The 22,285-nt window shown below is 40.1% G+C and overlaps 1 protein-coding gene across 2 annotated transcripts in view; it reads left to right on the forward strand.

The window, feature by feature from the left end:
- CFAP221 (cilia and flagella associated protein 221) overlaps positions 1–22,285 on the forward strand; it is a 36,041-nt gene that overhangs the window by 3,602 nt on the left and 10,154 nt on the right. For both annotated transcript variants that reach the window (XR_008446616.1, XM_054043308.1), the window contains exons 3-18: positions 402–502; positions 1,475–1,561; positions 1,674–1,769; positions 2,524–2,624; positions 6,124–6,227; positions 8,565–8,724; positions 9,195–9,318; positions 9,424–9,535; positions 9,818–9,926; positions 10,493–10,580; positions 12,611–12,700; positions 13,675–13,770; positions 14,827–14,923; positions 16,730–16,866; positions 20,712–20,792; positions 22,141–22,248. Coding sequence is in view for 1 of the 2 variants with exons in the window: in XM_054043308.1 (XP_053899283.1) it covers positions 402–502; positions 1,475–1,561; positions 1,674–1,769; positions 2,524–2,624; positions 6,124–6,227; positions 8,565–8,724; positions 9,195–9,318; positions 9,424–9,535; positions 9,818–9,926; positions 10,493–10,580; positions 12,611–12,700; positions 13,675–13,770; positions 14,827–14,923; positions 16,730–16,866; positions 20,712–20,792; positions 22,141–22,248 (1,691 nt within the window). In the remaining variant the exon portion in view is untranslated. The remainder of the gene's footprint in view (positions 1–401; positions 503–1,474; positions 1,562–1,673; positions 1,770–2,523; positions 2,625–6,123; positions 6,228–8,564; positions 8,725–9,194; positions 9,319–9,423; positions 9,536–9,817; positions 9,927–10,492; positions 10,581–12,610; positions 12,701–13,674; positions 13,771–14,826; positions 14,924–16,729; positions 16,867–20,711; positions 20,793–22,140; positions 22,249–22,285) is intronic.

Here is a 22,285-nt window from a genome sequence, read left to right on the forward strand (position 1 = left end):
CTGTGGCATAGCAGCTCTGCCTCCCTCCCGGCCGGGATGTAGAGGGTATGGCCAGGGAAAAGGGGGCGTGCCTGTAATACCACTGTGCTTGGCTGATCCCGAGCTTTTGGAATGACCTTTGGAGCCATAGGCAGCCAGATGCAATTTAATATTGTCCCAGGGGTGAGGCTGGCCTCTGAATCATGGCTCTGTAGAGGTGGCATAAAGATACTTTAACTCTCCTCCCTCGTTCTGCGTCAAGCACAGCTCAGCCAGATAAGAGGATCCAGCCCCGTATCTTTGTTCTCTCTCTCGTGCATGGTTATGGTGCTACACACAAATATTAAATAAGCATAATTAACAATAATGGCATTTAGGCAGCCCAGTCTCCTTCTCTCATGTTTGCTTATCTTTCATTGCAGAGATTTATGCAAAACTTCTGAGAAACAAGGTCATACAGGCTAAGCCTGCCGTACTGCATTATGGAGGTTATGAAATCGAAAAACATCACCAGCAGATCCTGGTAAGTCTTGAAGCTGGGACTAGCTAATACATTGTAAAGGGATAATCCATGTACACTGTGCATACTGCTCAACAATCTTCTGTCTTCCTGGCCAATATGCCCTCCTGCCCTTTGGAGTCCTCGAACAGGATACTTTGCCATAAAGCTAATGGTAGATCCACCCCAAAACTTTCCTGGGTCACTGTGATTGCATTTGGCTGCATATGTGCTCATTAATCAAAGGAAACTTTGAAAATGCCCTCAGTCCTCTTCTAGAGGCAGTTTGATCTGGTGAATGGGGAGCTGGGCTGAGAGTCAGGACACCTGGGTTCAACAGCTGCTTTCTATCCCTTGCCTTTTGAGTCACCTTGGGCAAGTCATGTCTGTTTCTGCTCCCACCCTTTGTCTGTTTTGTCTATTTAGGCTGTAAGTTCTTTGGGGGCAGAGACTGTCTCAGATTATGTGTTTGTTAAGTGTGCAGCACAATCTCAGTTGGGTCCTAATAAGTAAATATCACTCTGGCTGCCAAATTTGACAGATAGCATCTTACTTTGCAAGTAGTCCCACTAATTCCAATGAGATTACTTGTGGAATAAGGTACAACTCATCATGCTGAAGGTAATAGGATTTGGTCCTTTATGATTGGGAGATTCTGCATTCAAGACTTAAACAATTTTCTTTTTTAAATCAGCTACTGGTTGTGTTGTATTTTGAAATTCTGAACAAGACTATAAGCTCTCTGGAGCAGGACCACCTTTTTGTTCTGTGTTTGTACAGCACCTAGCACATTGGGCTCCTGGTCCATATCTAAAGTGCTGAGTCACTGTGCTAATTCAAGTGATAATTAATAACATTCAACATTTTTTCTGTCAACATTCAATCTATTATTTCATTGTTTAACAGACTTCCTTTGTTAAGTACGGTCTCACAAAAATGCAGCTTTACAATATTCCCAAATGTTCTCATAAAAATAACTTTTTTTTTCTTCTACAGAATCTGGTAAATATTTCTGGCGATGTCATAAATCTTCACATTATACCACCCCAAACAAAATACTTTCAGATCAAATACAACAAAACAGTGAGTGTCAAAAATAACCATCAGTTTGTTCATATTTGATTTTGCACTTGATAACATTGCACACAAACAGAACTACAGGGCATCCTAGTTTATATTCTGTGTCATTTTATAGCATCGGCTTGTCCCCGGCTTGTCATTTGCAGTTACAGTTGATTTTTGTCCTGATGAGTGGCGATATTACTATGACTGTATCCGAATTCACTGTCAGGTAAGAAGTATCTCAATAAAAGTGTCTCGTTTTGGCTGTAATGTAATAAAAATATTTTACAGGGCATGATAATAAAGCATAGACATTTGTAACAAACATTCATATTACTCCACAGTGCTCTTTAGTGCATCATTGATCTCTCTTTCATTATGCCCAATGTAGACCACCTTACTTTTTGGCCTGCAGTCAATCAAAATAATATTCATAGCAAAATTACATTATTATCCAGAGCCTGGCACAAATCCACAAAATAACATTGACTATTGGGACACTTTGATATAGATGGCTAAATGATAGATGGGTACAGGTGCCCATATTAAGGCACCCAACATTTTTGACCCTAGATTATTCATTGATTCTGAAAACCTCAGAAAAATGTACTAGAGTTGTGGGCCCTCAGCCTGGTTCAATAATCCTTTCTTCCACAAGTCAGACTGTATTCGATGCAGCTTTCACAGATGGTATTGTGGTAATGTGTTAGCTGAGCAGACATGGGGGAGCTCCAAACATAGCTTCTAGAGGCAGAGAGAAGCTGAGGGGTACTTAGAAAGGAGCAAGGTTTCTACAGTCTCAGTCTATGAAATGCTGGAGGAGGAGTTTCACATGCCTCCTAACTGCTAACTACTGCTCAGAAAGGTTCTGGGGACACTGGATAGGCACCTGATTCCTGAAGTATGATTCTAAATTAGCCTCTCTTTCTATACATAACATTAATGAATTCTGTTAAATCAGTACTTTCCCCCATTTCTTCCAGGGAGATGATACTTTGCTTGTTCCTATCCATGGCTACCCTGCTGTGAATGTTGTAGAATTTCCATCATTTATAAGCTTATCAGATGTTTCACTTGGACAGAGGTGAGTAAAGGTGACAGTCAGGTTTTTTTTAAGGCTTGCAAAAATTAAAATATCTATTTTTTTGTTTTTAATCTACTGTCTAAACATAAGACCTTAGAAGTTTTAATTAAGTCACCTACCATACAGATTGCAAAACCACTACACGGGACTTCTTTTCAAAAGTATGTTCATAGAAGACTGAACTCTGCATAAACTAAACATCTATAGAGACATAAGGCCAGAACCTCAGCTACTATCAGTTGACATTGATTCACTTTTGATCTAGCTTTGATTTATCTTTAAGAGTGAAATTCCCCCTATGCAGGGAGCCAGCATAGGTCTATGGTCCACTTAAGATGTATTTCGAGGATCTAGAAATTCACCGTAAGGTCTGGTCTGCATACTGTTTTTGTATCAGTAGAACTATTTTGGTTATGGGTGTGATTTTTTTTTACTAAAATAGTTACACCCGTACAGCACCTAATTATACCAATATAAAAGTGGCATAGACCAGAATATCTTATTCCACTTCTCATACAGGAATACGCTATACCAGTATAAGCACTTTTATACCAGGATAGCTGCGCTAGTTAAAAGGGTACAACTTTCTAGTGTACATGAGGCCTAAGTGAGTAGAGCATCATTTTCGATATAAAGGTTCTAGAAGTGAAGGCGTGAAACTGTTAGAGTTCACGTAATGACAGATGCACAGTGGTGGTAGCAAATGGCTAAACTCAGCCTCAGAGCTCTTTTTATTCACTTATCCTTCTGATTCTATCAACTCCCCCTCCAAACAATCAAACCCCCACATATATGAAATTCCAGCTCCCCAACTGGGCGACATGCTCACCACGAACCCTGAATCTCTCTCTGATCTCAGGTCACCTACACATGCATGTCATGATGTGACTCAGCTTTGCTTATTTGCTCCATTCTTATAAGCAAACACAGTGCTGAAATACACAAGAATCCTGATGCTTTCAGAAAACCTCAGTGAACAGCATTCTTTAATAGGTTGTTATCCTACCTGTGCAGAAGAATGGAGCAGGTAGAGCAGAAAATATACAATGTGTAGTCTTTATTTTAAAGGTGAAAGCTATTTGAGATCCCAAATAATATACAAGATTCGGAGACAGACTTAAGGACCACAGGCCTGATTCAAAGCCCTTCAAAGTCAGTGATCCTGTCACCCACCATTCTGCATTGGCATGTAGGCACAGATCCTCAAAGGCACCTAGCTCTGATTGATTTCAGTGACTGTTAGGCACCTAAATACCTTTGAGGATCTGGGCCATAGAGCCCAAAAGGCAGCAGACCTTTGATGGTGGGGGACCAAAGAGGCCATTTGGGCTGCAGTGAGCTATGTGGAGTTATTTCCAGCTCAGTACTCTGGTTATGTCTTAGGCTGTGTTGTCTCTAGAGCTCCATGACTATGTAATTACCTTGGTTACAACAATATAATATAATGATCAGATGTTTAAGGTAAAGTTCTCCCCTCTCTTTTAACTCTCAGAGCAGGTTACAGTTATGACACAGGCTATAACTGAAAATCGCAAAATAAAGGCACTCACTGTTATTCTTTATTTCCCTAACCTTTTAAAAGTATGCTTTCCAAAGAAGCGCTGTGTATAAAATGCATTCCTTGCTAATCAGCAGGACATAATATCAGCCAAATAGTTATTAAAAGCAGGAGTAATCTTGTGTCAAATAAGTTTCTAGATTTGCAGGATGATATCCAGGGTTTCACCAAATCGTTGTCCCAAGTTAGGGACATGAAAATAGATGCACACAAAAAAAGACACAACTTTGGAAAGTGTGAGGGCTTATTTCTCATTTGTATGAAACCCTCTTTACACTGCCAACGTGGGAATGAGAATCAGGCCCTTGCACAGTACTTATTATTGCTCCAAGGCCCAGTCCTGTGTTATGTTTAGGTGCTCACCACTTTGCACGCTTGGTCTTCAAGGACATAATCTTGCAACCCTTTAAGTCAGTGGCAGAACTCCCAGTGACTGCAGTGGGTGCAGAATTAGATCTTAAATGATTCCATTGTTGATTTATGTGAATGAGAACTGGGCAACAAATTCACATTAGTTATTTTCAATTGTTAGGGATTTTAAAGAAACACAGATAAACAAAATTTGCCCCAAAATTTAGATTGGGTAAAAAGTAAGCTTTAACAAAACCAAAGACTAATAGAAATGTTTGTATTCATTTTTTTAAAATTCCAATGGAAATGGCCTTTTTAAAAGTGAACACTTCCCTCAGTATTTTCAACTTCAGCTTTGCATCATTGTGCTGGTGCATAAGACGTGAGAAGCAAATGTGAAACTAGAGATCAATTGTTGCATCTATGTTCAGTGTCCAAGCTGAGGGAAGTAGAATAAATATTGAAAAGCAATAAATATTGAAAATATTTCAGCTTCAAGGTATTATTTATAGAGGAAAAGAATGTTTGTTCATCTCTGATTTTTAACCTGACAGTGTCCTTTTAAAAAACCAAATGAATAAAAAGCTGAACCAGCCCTAAGTGTCCTAGAGCTATCCCCGGGTTAACAATTGTCCAAAACAATGGGATTGGGGATAGGCGGGGCTACTTGCCAACAGCAATTCCTGTTCTCCAATTGATACAAGAGAAAAAGCATTGTTTAGTTCTGAACTAAACCATGTTTTTTCCACAGATTGAAACGAGGCCTCTTGTCTGACATGACTGTGGACTCTCTAACATGATTTTCCTTTTTCAGCCGGTACTTTAACAGGTGACCTGTTCTGTTGTAGTGAACTGCAGCCAAGGTGTTGTGGCAGTTCTGAGTTTGTTCCCAGTAATTCATTTCCAGCAGGTCTTTAGTTAGAGACAGGTCATATTTCCAGCAGTGCAAAATATGTAACAACACTACCTGGTTCTTGTTACTGATTCCAGCTGCGATTCCAGCTCAGAGGCAAGAGTAGGTAGGAGAATAGCATTCACTGACTCTGTCCTATGTAGATTTTTACACCACACTCATCCCCACAGTATCTGAGTGCTTTCCAATAGACCATTGTGCAACATGCCTAACATATGTCATGTGTGGTTTGTTCTGTTCCCATGATGGCTGCAGCCTTGGGCTGATTTCTGTTTGTATAGCCAGTGTGGGTCTAAATTTGAATGTTAGTCTTTACTAAATGGTACAGTTTGTAAAACATACAGGTCATAGCACACAGGAATAATTAATCTCTTAAAAATTAAATTAGATAAATTTAAATGTATGCATAGGAGAAACTAAGTATAGGAGATAGAGAGCAACACAGCAATTAAGACAATTATTTTACTCTCATTTTCTAATCTGAAGGTGTTCTAAAACGACATAACTATGGAAAATGACTATGTTTTTAAAATTAGGTAGTCCATCTCCATGACTCCTATATCTTGCAATGCATGCTCTAGATGGAGAAAAAGTCATTTTCCAAATGTGAGCCTGTAGTCACTGATTATAATTATTACTAATTTTTCTTTCACAAGTCTTCCTTTCTTCTTTTGCAGCAAGGAGTATGTTATCCCTTTGCAGTGCAGCTGTCCAATAGAGTTTGAGTTCCATATCGATTACATTCAGCCTCACAAAGCCTTTGCCATTCAGCCAATCTCAGGTAGACCACATCTGTTTAAAGCTCTAAAGAGCCAAATAATTGTTTGCTGAGTCCTATTATTTATGACTGTGTGCTCAGTGCTGTTCAGAAATGCACATTAGAAGATACAGTCCCTGCCCCCAAAAGTTTGCAGTTAAACTGTGCATTTGAAACATAGTCCCACACATGCATATAGAAAAACAATCAAGCAACTTCGCTGGAAGGTCAAACTGTTATGCAGCTAGTATATATCTTTCCTTTGTAGCGTAAGTCCTCTTTGGTGATGTAGATCCAAGTCTCTTTGGGTGATGTAGACATGGATGGGATCTGGAAGGTTTGTCTAAAGCAAGTTTTCGGAGGAGTTAATAGCCCTATTTTGGTGTAACACAGCTAATTCCAACAGATAATTAGCTCATCCTGCTCAAGAAATCTAGCCACTAATGAAGACCAGGGGCGCAACTCTGCACATGGCGTTTGATATTATTGATGATGCAGAGAAAGAGAGAGAAACTAACAAAAAGGCAGCCATGCTGGTCTTTGCTTCATTAAAAATATCAGAAAAACCTAATAAGATTATTAATATTCCAGGGTCAGTAACAAATCTAGTGATCTGCTTATGATATATGACTGCATCATGTAATCTGTATATGATATACAGCTGCATCATGGCAGTGTAATTTAGAGCCACTTCAGCTCCCCTTTGTACTTCTACAGCCGTATAAAAGGGGCCTACCATAACTGAGAATCAGGCACTATGGGTTTTACAGGAGACAGGTGCTGAGCACACAGCATTTGGATGTCATTTAGTCACACATTTTCATGTATCTGCATATGCAGAAGAGGCGGACCATTCTGAGTCGGACATAGATACCATACACTCAACTGCTTTTTTTTCTGTAGTGTGAAGTTACATATACAGCGGTGCCTAAAGATGCAGATAGGCACCTATTGGGATTTCCAAAAGCATGTACACAGGTTAGGTGCCCAACTCCCATTGAAAATCAATGGGACTTAGGTGCCTAACTCACGTAGGTGCCTTTGTAAATCCCACTGGACATCCATGTGCATCTTTAGGTAGCTAAAGATCTTCGTAAATCTGGCCCTCAGTGCCTAAGTTGTTCTGAAAATGGGACTTAGATTCCTAAGTCACTTAGGTACTTTTGAAAAATATACCCATCTCCCGTTATACTGTGATATGAATGACATCCTATAGCTTGTTAAATATTCAATTTAATAAAACTCATCAATGGAAACAATAGGAAGGAGATACTACTTAACTCCTTCAAGTTAGATCATCTGAATCACAGTGTAGTGTCACAGCTACTTTCTGCACACTCTTTCAATTAGGCAATTTTCATCTTCTTGTAATAACATTAGCTCTCATAGAACAATAAAGGGAAACATCTTGCAAATTTAGGGACAGACTTTGATATCCTTGCTCATATTGAGTGGCACCTTACTCCTCTTAGGGTATGTCTACACTACCCGCCGGATCGTCAGACAGCAATCGATCCAGTGGGGATCAATTTATCACATCTAGTCTAGACATGCTAAATCGACCCCCGAGCGCTCTCCCGTCGACTCCTGTATTCCAGCGCTGCGAGAGGCGCAGGCAGAGTCGATGGGGGAACGGCAGCAGTCGACTCACTGTAGTGAAGACACCATGGTAAGTCGATCTAAGTACGTCGACTTCAGCTACGTTATTCACGTAGCTGAAGTTGCATAACTTAGATCAACACCCACCCCCACCCGCCAGTGTAGACCAGGGCTTAAATTACCTAATTACTCTTCAACATAAAGCTTCATTCCACCACAAAATTAGGTCATGTTAGAACACTCCTTGTGGAGTCATGTTAGTTAACATGATGTTAAGCATGGTATAAATGGGACTACCCTGTTTAAACATGGTGTCAGATGGACATGCTTAACTCTCTATTCCCAATAGGGCTTACCCATGAGCATTTTAAGTATGAAGGTCTCTGTATACACTAACTGGTAAATCATGTTTAACATTTTAATTAACATGGCTCCCCAAGGTCATGTTCTAACATGACCTAATTTCCCAGTGAAGAGCAGCCCTAAGGGTAATATAATCTGATCTTTATTTCTGACATGATATTAACTGTGAAACAGTTTTAAAATTTACTTGATTTAGATGGATTTTCATTCTTACCTTCAGATGAAACTAATACTAGGATTCTAGCACATGTGTGGATTAAATTGGGAAACCCAGAAACCCTGGTCACTCTTAAAAATGTAGACCATGATCCATTTCAGCACATTTTATTGGGCTTACTCAGAAGTAGAGTGCTCCCATGATTTCAGTGTAAATGGAATGTATTTTGTTCCCATGTACAGGAATAATTCCAGCCAGTGGGAAAGTGGATGTGGTTGTTAAATATGCACCATTTGAATATGGAACAGCACAGATGAAAATGCAATTGTGGATTGCACAGTTTAACTCTAAACCCTATGTATGTGTATTCACAGGAACATCAATGCCCCATGGGGGTTTCATGTATGTGTGATTGATTTATCTTTGAATATTTTTGCTCATTTCTGTTTTAAAAATACCTTAATGAAACAAGATTTCATGCTATTTTGCCATGTCAGTTAGATTGTGTTATTCAAATACGCCAAATATCTTGATTACACACCATTCTGCTTAAAGTGCAATTAGACTGCATTAAGTGAAACTTTAATGAACAGCATTCCACCGCATATTGTTCCACCGATTGAGATGCAATCAGCACTCTAATCACCAAGGCCTTCAGAAGCAAGGGGGCAATAAGATATTTTGGAACATCTCTCATCCTTCCTGGGAATTGTGACATAGCAGGATTAGGAAGTTATGTGCCCATCATTGTAATTTGAGAGACACCATCACAATCTTCTTGTATATCTAGAAGGCACAGACAGGCATGTGGTGGGCTCCTACGCAACTCTCAGAATACTGATTAAAGTTGTGTCTTTTCTTCTGAAATCTAGAAAGGAAGAATTTAAAACACATAAAACTCTCTCAGAGAAGAAAACAGTGTCAGTAGGAAAGCAAGTGATCCGTAGAAAAGACCATTTAAAGCATCCACAATCCAGCCAAATTCAGAAAGTAAAGGTACAGAGAACTACTACCAAAAGTACCTCCAGGGACTGATACTATTCCTTATACCTAAACATCACACACACAATTTATTTCTTCCTATTAATTTTTATCCCACAGGAGATTGAATACCAAAACCTGCGATTCCCAGCAGATTTGTCAAATCCCTATGCTGTGGCAACGGTTTTGATTCAAGAGCCTGGCAAATTAAAGATTAAACACTTGAAAGAAGGTAACGTAATGAAACAATCCAGAATAAAATAAAATTTGAGGGGCCTTATCTTGCTTTTTAATTTTTAACCGAACTCCATGATGATTTCAGGTGGAGAGCTTGGCTTCAAAACGGATGGCATAATATGACCCTAGTTTCTGAAGAAAGTGTCACCTTAACCTTACTTTTGATTAATAAGCTCAATTATTGCAACGGTCAGGTTTTCCCATCAAAAATGTATTTTCATTTTACACAGAATTCTGGTTTGAGAGTGGTAGAATAATTATCTGCTCTTGTCCACAGTCCTGTACCAAGGTAATGAAGGTGCAAAAACAAGACAGATGAAGGAAGCTGTATTTGAACTAAAAGTCAAACAAGATATTCAGGAAGAAGAAGCTAATCAACTTAAGTGGTGAGTGTTAATTATTCATTTTTATAACAGACAGCAGTAAGATTCGTTTAAATATGATTTCTCTGAATGAAGCAAGAAAAGTTTATTCATGCTTAAAACCATTATTTCCGATCATGGTAAATTAATTTAACAAATAAATTGCTTTTATTCTATTCACATTCTTTTTCCTGAGCGGAATCTGATAAGTAGTTAGTAGTAGTAGGCAATAAGCACAAGGATTTTATTTTGACTGCCATTCAGAAAGAAAGCTGCTGAACACATCCAGATTCCACTCTCATTTGCCGTCATCCTGCACCAATAAAGTCAATGGGAGCTTTGCTATTAACTTCACTGAGTATAGAATCAAGTCCGTGGAGTTACACCTGTGTTTAAAAAAGAGTGTAAGGCCCCAGTCCAGCAAAGCATTTAAACACATGCTTAACTTTAAACACATGAGTAGTCCCATTTAAATTAAAGGATTAGTTGGATAGAAGCCTTAGAAATAGGACTATTAGGTCCATTATCTTTTAAATAAAGCAAACAGCATGTTGCATGAAGGATTTTTCTCATCTCTACTGTAAATCCAGGCAAGTTCATACAGGTAAAGATCCAATTTCTATGAAATTTAAGAGAGAGATTATCGAAGAACGACGGCAGGAAGAAGAGCAATACAAGGTTAGCCTTCACTGTTTGTTCTACTTGTTTTCAATCAGATTTATAATTTTGGACTAAATAAAACTGACTAATGAACTAATACCCTGTTTGTGATGGCTGCTGGCTTTATTAAACAGGTTGATACATACCAGTGTTCGTGATGCTAATTCCCTCACATATTATTCCCAACCCTTATTATTGTTATTACTATTTATATAATGCCTTGTATGTGCATGGCTCTGCACAGAACATATGAAAGACTTGGCCTTACAGCCTCTGAGCCCTCAGCCCACCCCTGTAAACACTCTCAGATGAGAATAACGTTATTCACATGGCTGTCAATGGGACTCCTCATTATTCACATATGTGTTTGCAGGCTCATGCCCTCACATCAGACACAACTATGTGAATGAAAACAAAGGAGGAACAGGAAGTAAAATGAGGCATACAGTAATATAAAATAATGATGCTTCGTTAGCTGCGTGTTCATCTTTTGGATTTCACTCTTCTTTTATATGTATTTGTTTAATGTTTAATACATTCAAAAGTTTTATTTAAGCTGATTTAGGGAAACATAGTTGAGCATGAGATTAGGAGAAGATGGCCCTGGAATGGAGGGGAATAAAGGATTTAGCTGTGGGCAGGAGATGGGACAGTAGGGAAGAGGCATTGGGATGGGGGAAGAGGACAGGAGAGAGAGGGGGAGGTCAGAAATGAGGATCTGGAAGACAAACCCAGGTGGCATAATGAAACAAGGTAGGGAGAGTCACATCAGTTGGCAGCGAGGAGAAACTCAAAAGGCACCATTAAATCAAATGGCAAAGGAAGTTACTCATACGACAATGAGGAATTTAAGACAGGACAAGGTAACCAAATGGCAGCAATGGAAAAGTCAAACATCAGTAACCTGGCGAAAAGGGGCACCGTTAATTAAAAGGCACGAATCAACATTCAGTACAATAGCATGAATGGCTTTTACAGCATGGTGAAGTTAAGTGATGTCAGCACAAACTACTAATTGAACAGAGATGTGAAAGATTTCTATAGGAAGAGTACTGTTAAAAGCAGTGGCAGATGAAATGCAGAGTGGGAGGTTACAGAAGGGTGGAAAACTGCAGCCAATATGCAGAAGGACAATGAAGGAGCTCCCCGGTCCAGTGCTGCTTAGGGTTGGAAGTTGTCGCTGTGTTGGTTTAGTAGCCCATCTAGAGGCTGGTCTCTGCTGCACAGAAAAGTGGGTCCTTTGTTCTTACTGGGCCATGGGAGAAGGCAGTGGGCCCAACTCACTTCCTTGATACCTGACCATGCTGGGGGTCTGGAGACCCCAACCCTAATCCTGAAATGGGACCTAGACTCATAGACTCATAGACTTTAAGGTCAGAAGGGACCATTATGATCATCTAGTCTGACCTCCCGCATGATGCAGGCCACAAAGCCATCCCAATTCTTTCCCTTGACTCTGCTGTTGAAGTCCCCAAATCCTGTGGTTTAGAGACTTCAAGTAGCAGAGAATCCTCCAGCTAGCGACCCCTGCCCCATGCTGCGGAGGAAGGCGAAAAACCTCCAGGGCCTCTGCCAATCTACCCTGGAGGAAAATTCCTTCCCAACCCCAAATATGGCGATCAGTAGAACCCATAGCATGTAGGCAAGACTCTCCAGCCAGACCCTCATTGGCCATTGATACTATTTACCAGCGATGGCACGCTGTTCATTTGACTAAAATCATGTTATCCCATTAAACCATTCCCTCCATAAACTTATCTAGCTTAATCTTAAAACCAGACAGGTCCTTCGCCCCCAAACCTGTCCTCCCAGGCCCTTACATTCATTGAATTCAGTGGATGTTCCAGTAAATAGTAGCTGCAGAAGAGTCAGCACATTACTTAGTTTGACTTTCTAAAGTGCAGCGATCATCTCCCTGAAATGTATCAAGTCTGCATTTGTCTACCAGTTTAGTTGTGGAATTTTACAGTTGTAATTAACTATAAGTGACGAAAGAGCATATTGAATATTTTGCACTAATATGGACCTTCTTACTGATGGCAAACCAGATCAAAAGGGGAGATCCCTTTGTGGAGAGAGAGTTTCAAAGGGATAAAGTGGAAGTTTCTTTCAGACGTTTTATCCGGTCTGTCGAACAGGTACGTCCACATGGGCTATTATGCTAATACCGCATACCTAGCTGTTCTGCATCATTTGTTTTTCCTATTAATTTGAGAGCTCTAATTTTTCAGTGCTACTTTTAGAATGTTAGGACCAGCTGCTCACTGTATACATAGGTCAGCACAGTGTGGGAAACACTGCATGCACAATATGCAGGCCAAGGCAGCTGCTGTAATTTATATACTGCTGTTGCTATAAAGGATGACATGTCATCCCCACCTGAGGTGCAGGTTGCTTGTTTATGAAGGTTCTCCTAGGAGCAATTTGCTCACTACCATTGGACCTATAGGATTTCTGGTTGATCACACCCTTTTCTTTAAATGTTTCGCCCTACGGTGAACTTACTCTGCCAATGTCATTACCCTTGGGTATCTGTATCTGTACTCTTGTAGGATCTACAATAGGATATCAGGCCAAATTCTGATCTCAGTTCCACCAGTTTATATCTGGAGTAAGGGCCAAACCAGCTTGCACTGAACTGAAAAGGAGTTTTGTCATTGATTTCAATGAGACCAGGTTTTGGCCCTAACATCCATAAGATAAATGATGTTAGTTTAGATTTACACAGGTATCAAGGAGATCAGGATCTGGCCCGTCATTTTCACCCCTATTCTACCACTAATTGGTTACATTTATGTAGTGTTCCTGCCTTACTTCAGTGGAGTTACTCCAGGTTTACACTAGCACAACAGGAGAGCATATTGTGTCTCTGAATATTTAACAATGGCTTCCCAAAGAACCCATTAATGAGAATTTCAGTTTAAAAACTGTGGGTGTGATATGGCCTAGGAGCAGAATTAGTTTATTATTTGGCTGGACATTTTTACATGGTATAACCTCAATGCTAGAAAATATTGTATGGGTTCAGTCCATGGAATGACTGCTAGATATTCCTCCACTATCTAATTAAAACAATTATAACCTACATTTTCACTTTCTGTGTGCTGTGCAGTGTCCAAGTGTCCAGCCCAAGTTTGACCTCCTCCTTAACGACCCTTGGGCCAACAGACACAGGATTCTAAGACGGTTTCAACAAGCAGCTCGCCGGGTAACGTGAACAACCAAAATGCAGTGTAATAGCAACATGTCTTGGGAAACACACAAAAAACCACACCGATTTAGTTTGCCATCTTCAAGGAACCTACACAGCTAGCCCATTGGTTTCATTGTTTGTCATAAATGTGCCACAGCCTTTCCAGAAAACAAAGGGTTTAATAAAAAATCCATACGCCACTATTAGAATAAATCAATGTTAAACAGAGATAAAATGCTAAAGGCTCCAAATTTAGAATTTGTAAACAAACAAACCGATAACTTTTGCGAAACCAAATTCGAAGAAAAATGTTTTTGTGAAACTAAAAATCAAATAAATGAAAAGTTATCTGTTTGGATTTAAATATTACCCTGCAGTTCTACCATTCATTTCCCATCAATCCAAATGCAATGGCCAGTGTAGGTTCTCCATCTCTTGATGTCTTCTGCTCAAGATTGGATACCTTGCTGGAATATATGCTTTAGTGAAACACGAGTTATTAGGCTCAGTGCATGGGTAACTGGGTGAAATTCTATGGTGTGTGTTATACAGGAGCTCAAATAGACTCTTCTGTCGCTAATATCTATGACTCTGTGCTGCTACTTCATCATGTGGTGTAAAGTGCCCCCAAGTGCATGTTAAGACTTCATTGCTCTACAGGGGCAATAACACATCCATGGTCCTGTCCTGCAACAGGATCCTCATGGGCAGATCTTTGCCTTCACGTGGATCCTGTTACAGGATGAAGGCTTATATTTACAATCTCTATTTAAATTGACAGTACAGCCACCTGCTCAGTCTTCTATTTTCTATATGTAATGTCACAGTTAGCTGGTCTTTAGTCAAACTCTATGCAGCAAGTACATGCATCCTGCCACACGTCCAAAAAAACAAACACACAGAAATATCCTGGGACAAAAATGATGCAATACATCAAAAAACTCCTTTTAACTGAAGTCCAAGTGACCTGCGAGGAATAACTAAAGCTGTCAGTACTGGATGTCAGTATAAATTTAAATTGTAGAGCATTCAACTGAATATTAACTTGAAAACTTTAAATAATTATCCTAGGTCCTGATTCAGTGGCGGCTAAATCGCGTATTACTTTTGTTCCGTGGACTAGAGAGAGACATCGAAGAGCATAGTGATGAAGAAAGCTCTGTATCAGGTAAAGTGTAGGACAAGAGATTTGCATTTTAGCTCATCTCAATTTATTGCGGTTATTCCAATAGCACCCACTGTGTTAGGTATAGCTCACGCACACACACATACTAAACAATCCTTCCCAAGAGCTTGCAATTTTGTGATGGGAATTGGAAATGGGTATAGTCGAAATATGTATGATTTTGATACACGTTATTTACAGGCATTAAAAAAAACCTTAACAATCCTTGAGAGTCTCTATTATTAGCTGGTCATCTATTATTTTAGGCATCAAGTAAGGAGTGGGTCTTGAAGAGGGACTTGAACGGGGAGACGGCATTAACTGTAGGGATCATCTCAGTGAAGGTGTTCCATTCATAAGGGGTAGGGTGCTAGGTGTGGAGATGTTTGCCTGAGAAGCAGGCAAACAGGTGGACAAGGCTGGTATCATTGGTGGAGCAGAAGAGCCAAGAGGCAACATGATAAGAGGTGAGTGAGGATAAAAAGGGAGGGACAGAGTTGAGAAAGGATCTTGAAGGTGATGAGGACAGGATGCTTGAACTTGGTGCAGTAAAACAGGGGGAACCAGAAAATACAACGCCATCCATCCAGTGCTGCTCCTTTTGTCTCCTGTCACTGTTTCCGAACAGATGCTTGCCAGTAATTACGTGACATCGGTCTTGGCTCTTGATAAGCAGAGAACAGCAGTGGATCATTTCCTCATAGTGAAATAGAAGCAGTAGTACAGAAACGCTACTCATTTTGTAATGAATAAGCCTTTGAGAAACCATTGAGCTATCCAAGACAAGGCCAGCCCTGGGGTGCATTGTTGTCCTAAGTGATGATGGAATTTTAGTCTCTTCCTTCACCGCTCTCTCCTTCTTGCTTACCCACCCTGTTTGGCAACCCACCTTGTCTATTGTCCATGTCATTTCCTTTCCCAAAGAAAGTTCTTTTTTTCTGCAGTGGGCAATTCCAGTTCCTCAAAACCCATCACAGTAACTCCATTGGCGTCTTAAAGCTCAGATGCTATGGCAGACAGTGCAAAGGATTTTTAGGTGCATCTGAGCACTTAAATATATGCCCTCCAGCATGAGCAGAAACAAACAGACAAGACAACCTTTGCAGAGAAGGGAAACAAGTGGGCAAAAATACTACTGCTAGAGAAGAGCGGTTGGGAATGTCTTGCCGTTGAATTGACCCAGCAATCCCAGGACTGTGCCTGCCTCCTCTTAAATGGGCTTGGCAGAGTTAGATTTTTGTTATTTTCTCATTTTGATGGATAATGTCAATGTTTATTATTACTTTTTTTAGTTTTATCAATTTTAATGTTCACAGTTGTGGGAAATAATGGGGGTGAGTCAGACAATAGGGAGAGACAGATATTAACTATTTAATGACAGTAGGCACAGATTTGAAAGTTAAAGTTTTATAAATGTTAAAATACAAATTGTCAACATCACAGGTCAAAATATACAAAGTTAATATCCTTAAATCAAACTAATATATTCTCAAGCAGCATTTTTCTTCCTCCTATCTGTACATTTTAGAATATTATTGATGGAAATATTTTTTTTCAGATTGTGTTTGTCCAGTGAAATTGATGTTTACCAACATTTACCAATAAAAATCAAATGCTTCCAAGTCTACTCTTAAATGTGGCATCTAGAGCCCTGCCCTGTGAAATAATACCTTACGATTTATATCAAAATGGCTGGGCAAATCCTGACTCAGGAAGGAATTAAAAGTCTGTGTTGTGGTTGGGTTTTATTTTTGAGAGAATATCTTCACATTTATTACAAGATCTTGATTCTTTCTCTCCACATGGCAGAAAACAGCAGTTTGAAAATCATCAGCTCAACAGCTATGGGTGAAGAGCATAAGAGCATTGCTTTCAACTTGTCTGTAGATCGCATATTACCTTTCAAATTCCCAACCTACCATCCACCTCAGTGGTCTGATGAACTGGTAGGTCCTTTGATTATAGTGGCAACAAATCAGTTACTAGAAATGAAGGGTCTGATTCTCATTTACGCTCAGGCCACTTTACCGCACTCTGGATGTGTAAAGGGGCCTTAAAGTGGGTATAAATATAATACCCAGAGTAAGGTAGTATGAATGAGAACTTAGCCTGAAAGCTTGGATCCAGATTTTCAGCTGCTATAGTTGAAGCTCCATTGATGCTGATGAAACTATGACAATGTACATCAGTTGAGGACCTGGCCTTGGAAGTATAAACACCATTGTATTAGTTCTGTTATACCAAATACCAGGCTCTTTCTATAATACCATAGATGTGCACAGGACTTTACATACATATGAAGACAAGGTCCCTGCCCTAGTCAGCTGGTTAAAGGCTATTATTGCCCAATAATTTTCCTCAATGTTTTTGAAGTTGACATTAAAATATGCACTCTGTACAATCTCCTAACTGAGCAATGCCCAGCACAGTACAGTGCAGAGTCAGAATGAGATAAGTGGCTGTAAGGCTACTAAAAATATCCCCAAATGTTGGTATCACTTAGTAACACACCTTCTACTCTTGTTTCCTATAAAGAATGAATTCCCACACTGCACATTATAGAAGAGGGTCAGTGCATTAACCATTCTGACCAACAAAAAGGTCATTTCCCTTTCTCATATTAATTTTTGTCCTCAAATACGAAGAGATCTCTAAAGGCCAATACTCTTTAGAGATCTCTGTTCTAAGATCATGTGTTTGTATCTGAAAACTGACTGTATGGTTCAATGGGTCTGGAGCTCCTTGCAATAAGAATCATTGTATGGATTTAAAAGTAGCAGCCGTGTTAGTCTGTATCCGCAAAAAGAACAGGAGTACTTGTGGCACCTTAGAAACTAACAAATTTATTTCAGCATAAGCTTTCGTGGGCTACAGCCCACTTCTTCAGATGCGTAGAGTGAAACACACAGACAGAAGATATTTATACATACCGAGAACATGAAAAGGTGGAAGTACGCATACCAATTGTAAGAGGTCAATCAATTGAGATGAGCTATCAGTAGCAGCAGAAGAAAAAACTTGGAAGTGATAATCGAGATGACCCATAGAAGGTGTGAGGAGAACTTAACATGGGGGGGAAAAAATTCAATTAGTGTAATGACCCAACCATTCCCAGTCTCTGTTTAGACCTAAGTTAATTGTGTCTAATTTGCATATTAATTCGAGTTCAGCAAATACTTAAGCAAATACTCACCAGCAACCGCACACCATACAACAAAAACACTAACCCAGGAACCTATCCTTGCAACAAAGCCCGATGCCAGCTCTGTCCACATATCTATTCAAGTGACACCATCATAGGACCTAACCACATCAGCCATACCATCAGGGGCTCGTTCACCTGCACATCTACCAATGTGATATATGCCATCATGTGCCAGCAATGCCCCTCTGCCATGTACATTGGCCAAACTGGACAGTCTCTATGCAAAAGAATAAATGGACACAAATCTGACATCAGGAATCATAACATTCAAAAATCAGTGGGAGAACACTTCAACCTCTCTAATCACTCAGTGACAGACTTGAAGGTGTCAGTTTTGCAACAAAAAAACTTCAAAAACAGACTCCAAAGAGAGACTGCTGAACTTGAATTAATATGCAAATTAGACACAATTAACTTAGGTCTAAACAGAGACTGGGAATGGTTGGGTCATTACACTAATTGAATTTTTTTTTCCCCCATGTTAAGTTCTCCTCACACCTTCTATGGGTCATCTCGATTATCACTTCAAAGTTTTTTCTTCTGCGGCTACTGATAGCTCATCTCAATTGACTGGCCTCTTACAATTGGTATGCGTACCTCCACCTTTTCATGTTCTCTGTATGTATAAATATCTTCTGTCTGTGTGTTTCACTCTATGCATCTGAAGAAGTGGTTCTGTAGCCCATGAAAGTTTATGCTGAAATAAATTTGTTAGTCTCTAAGGTGCCACAAATACTCCTGTTCTTTGTATGGATTTACACACTGTTTGTATATGAATCAGAGGTTTTAGATCATCTGCAACTTCTTTTAATCACCTGGTTTTGTTCATCACTTGCGGGGTCTCTTAAGACAGGTTTCACTGTGTAAGATTCTTTAAAGATTACAGTAAAGATCCCATTGACCTCACTGGGAGTTGCAACTTTATAAGTAGGGGCAGAGTTGGGCTTGGAACCTTTTTTTCATTTCAAGAGTAATTGAAGATGTGCCCTTTATTTTGAATTGCTGTAGAGACACAGATGCAGATGAAAAATCACACAAATGGAGTCCTCTTGCACATAACTGGCAGGATTCCTCCAGGGGAGAGACTGATCTTACAGGGTGCATGGGATAAGAGATACACAACAATATCACATGAAGAAACAGACTAGCTCTGACATTGATATAGGTTAACCCCCATCTACAAAGAGTCAAAGAGGTGGTGAGACCATCTAACAGGATACTTATTAATGACAATACCCAGCTCTTATATAGCCCTCTTCATCAATAGATCTCAAAGCGCTTAACAAAGGAGGTTAGTATATTTATCCCAATTTTACAGATGGGGAAACTGAGGGACTAAGTGACTTGCCCAAAGTCATCCAACAGGCCAGTGGTAGAGCCAGGAATAGAACCCACATCTCCTTAGCCCGTGTCCAGTGCTCTATCCATTTGGAAACACCCTCTCCCCTTATTTAGATGCTACAGTGGTAGTTGTCTTACAAATGTCTGTGCTAAAGAGCTAAACGCATGATTAAGGCTAAGATTTTGTCATGGTTATTTTTAGTAAAAGTCACGGACATGTCACAGGCAATAAACAAAAATTCACGGAAGCTGTGACCTGTCTGTGACTTTTGCTGCTGCGGCTCCATGGTTTCCCCCACCACAGTGGTGGCTGGGAGCTGTAGGGTGACCATATTTCCCAAAGAGAAAATGGGACGCCTCCAGCCACTCGCCTGAGGCGCCCTCTCCCCGTGCAAGGCTCTCTCCCGTTGCTGGAACCCTGAGGAGGGCCCCCTCAGAAGTCTGTCACCTGATGCTGGAACTTTGCCGGGGGCCCCCTGTCACTGCTGTCACCTGTCGCTGGAACCCTGCCAGGGCCCCGCTGGCTGCCAGCTCCAGAGTCCCACAGCTCCTTGGGCTGAAGCAGAGAATGTCTCGGAGGTCTCTGGAAGTCACAGATTCCATGTCTTCCATGACCTCCATGACATAAACGTAGCCTTATGCATGATGTATTCGGACAACAAACAAAGACAACCATGCTTATGGCTAGACTTGTTACAGCTTTCCCTAGGCTTCTGGGTTAAAGCCCAAAGGGGCTTTAACTTCCAGGAGAACATCTAAGCACCCATCTGAGCTGAGGACCATTGCACATTGAAATGCCAACAAACCGTAATCCATGAGGACTCCAACATCAATGCAGATACCAACTCAGAGAATTCATCTGTGAAATTCCTTAGGTACCATAGTGGCTATCTGAGAAAAACAAAACACCAAATACTGTTAATTCAGACAATAGGTTTATTAAAAGTACTGGCAAAATAGTGAAAAAAATGAAGTGTTACATTTTATTAACTGCCTTTTACTGTCCTCAAGTTCATAATAATGCAGCGATGGCTGGAGCAGATTGAAATTTTCTGAAATTTGACTTTTTCGGGAAGAAAAAAATTCACTGAAATTTCAAGAACCCAAAAAGACAGGAAGAAAATGCTGGTAAAATGTTTCCAAACTTCTTTCCCCATTTTTCCAACTGGCTGTATTGATGACTTATTTCAGCTGAAAAAGAAAATGCCCAGTATATCGTTGTCTTAAAATACTGTATTGTTTCAGGCTCCCGATGGTCTTGGTCCAGTTCCTGTTAAGTCTTTAGACATGAAAGTCAAGCACATTCACCCGTTCTACGACTTAAAGGTGAGACAGTACAGCTTAGTCACTCACCTGTATCATATTGCTTTCTTTCATTAGAGTCAGTGTGACATAAAAAATACAGTGCCGCATTTTGTGTATGAACCAGTAGTGCCTGTCATTCAGGTCAATGGGAGTTTTGACTGTGTGAGGACTGTGGGATTTATCTTTTGTTAGCTCCCTAAATGCGTGGACTCATTTGCGGTATTCATGGAGAGTCAGCAATAGGGGGCAGTACAGAGGTGCACCACCCCAATTGTGTGACCTCTTCGAGCCATTGCACCTCAGACAGAGTTTCTACTAATACAACTGCTATGACTTCTTAACTAGGATTCTTGCATGGGAAAGGGCTAGTGACATAGTAAGGGTCTGCAGGGTCAGACTCTCCACATTGAGTGTCAGTCCATGTGCTCACCAAGCTGATGAAGACCACATCATAAGCATGAGGTTCTGTGTCCCCAGTGGATGGTGTCTCCAGTGCTCTGCTCTTCTGCTCTCTCAGCTTCCTGAATCGTAAGACTGAAGACAGCCTTCGAGAAACTATATGACTTGGGCTTACTAGTCTTTTGATTCAAGGGGCCTGATCTCACATTTCTCATTGAATTCAAGAATTGAGCATGCAAGGAGTGCAGGATCTGGCCCCAAAGCAAATACCAGATTCCCCTGATAAAAGTTACAAAAAAGGGAAGACATGATTTTTTCCAAGGTGCTGTTAAATACCTATGTATTCCACTATTGTGGATAGTAAATACAGACTTGTTTCTCAATCTTCAGCTATATTTTAATAGTTCTCAAGCTTTGTGAATCCAGAACCTACTTTTTACCTTCTTACCTCTAAACCCTCTTCCCTCAACATTTAGAAAATGAAAAAGGCCGAATTCTGTCAGGAGATTCCACTGGGCTTAAATCAGTGCTGAATTTGGCCTAGTCTTTGTTTTGCTGATTGCAGCAAGCATAGAAACAACACTGCTTAAAGGAGCTCTTAATTTTTTTTTCCTGTTTGTACTTTTGCTGCTGTCCCATTTTATTTTCACATACCAGTGGTAGGTGTATTACGCAAACACTGCTTTCCTCCAGCCCATCAATCTTGTTTGTGCAAGAAATTATTACTTCACACATGATTCTTTGTAGAAAACATCTAGAGTGAAAACATTCCTTCACAAATTCATTTGACTGTACAGGGCTTAAGTATTCCTGCTCAAAGTTTTCGTCATATGTCACTGTCCCCAAATGATGGTCCAAGCATTTGTTACAGCAAGAAACCATGTGAAGTCTCCATGTTAGAGCTGGAAAGTTAGAACACACTGACCTCCATATGCATGTGTTACAATAAATCATCTTCATTTGTACCTAGGTTCCTCAGCACTTCAGCATTATGGGGTACCAGCCATTTTGTACACACTATGCATCAACAAGTTATAAACCTCAAAATCTTTCCCGACCATTAAAGCAGGGAGCCAAGGTAACAAGTCAACCAAAATCCATTATTTGGTTTCACT

Source organism: Malaclemys terrapin, chromosome 11 (genome assembly GCF_027887155.1).
Source record: "Malaclemys terrapin pileata isolate rMalTer1 chromosome 11, rMalTer1.hap1, whole genome shotgun sequence".
In the NCBI taxonomy this organism is placed as follows: Eukaryota; Metazoa; Chordata; order Testudines; family Emydidae; genus Malaclemys; species Malaclemys terrapin.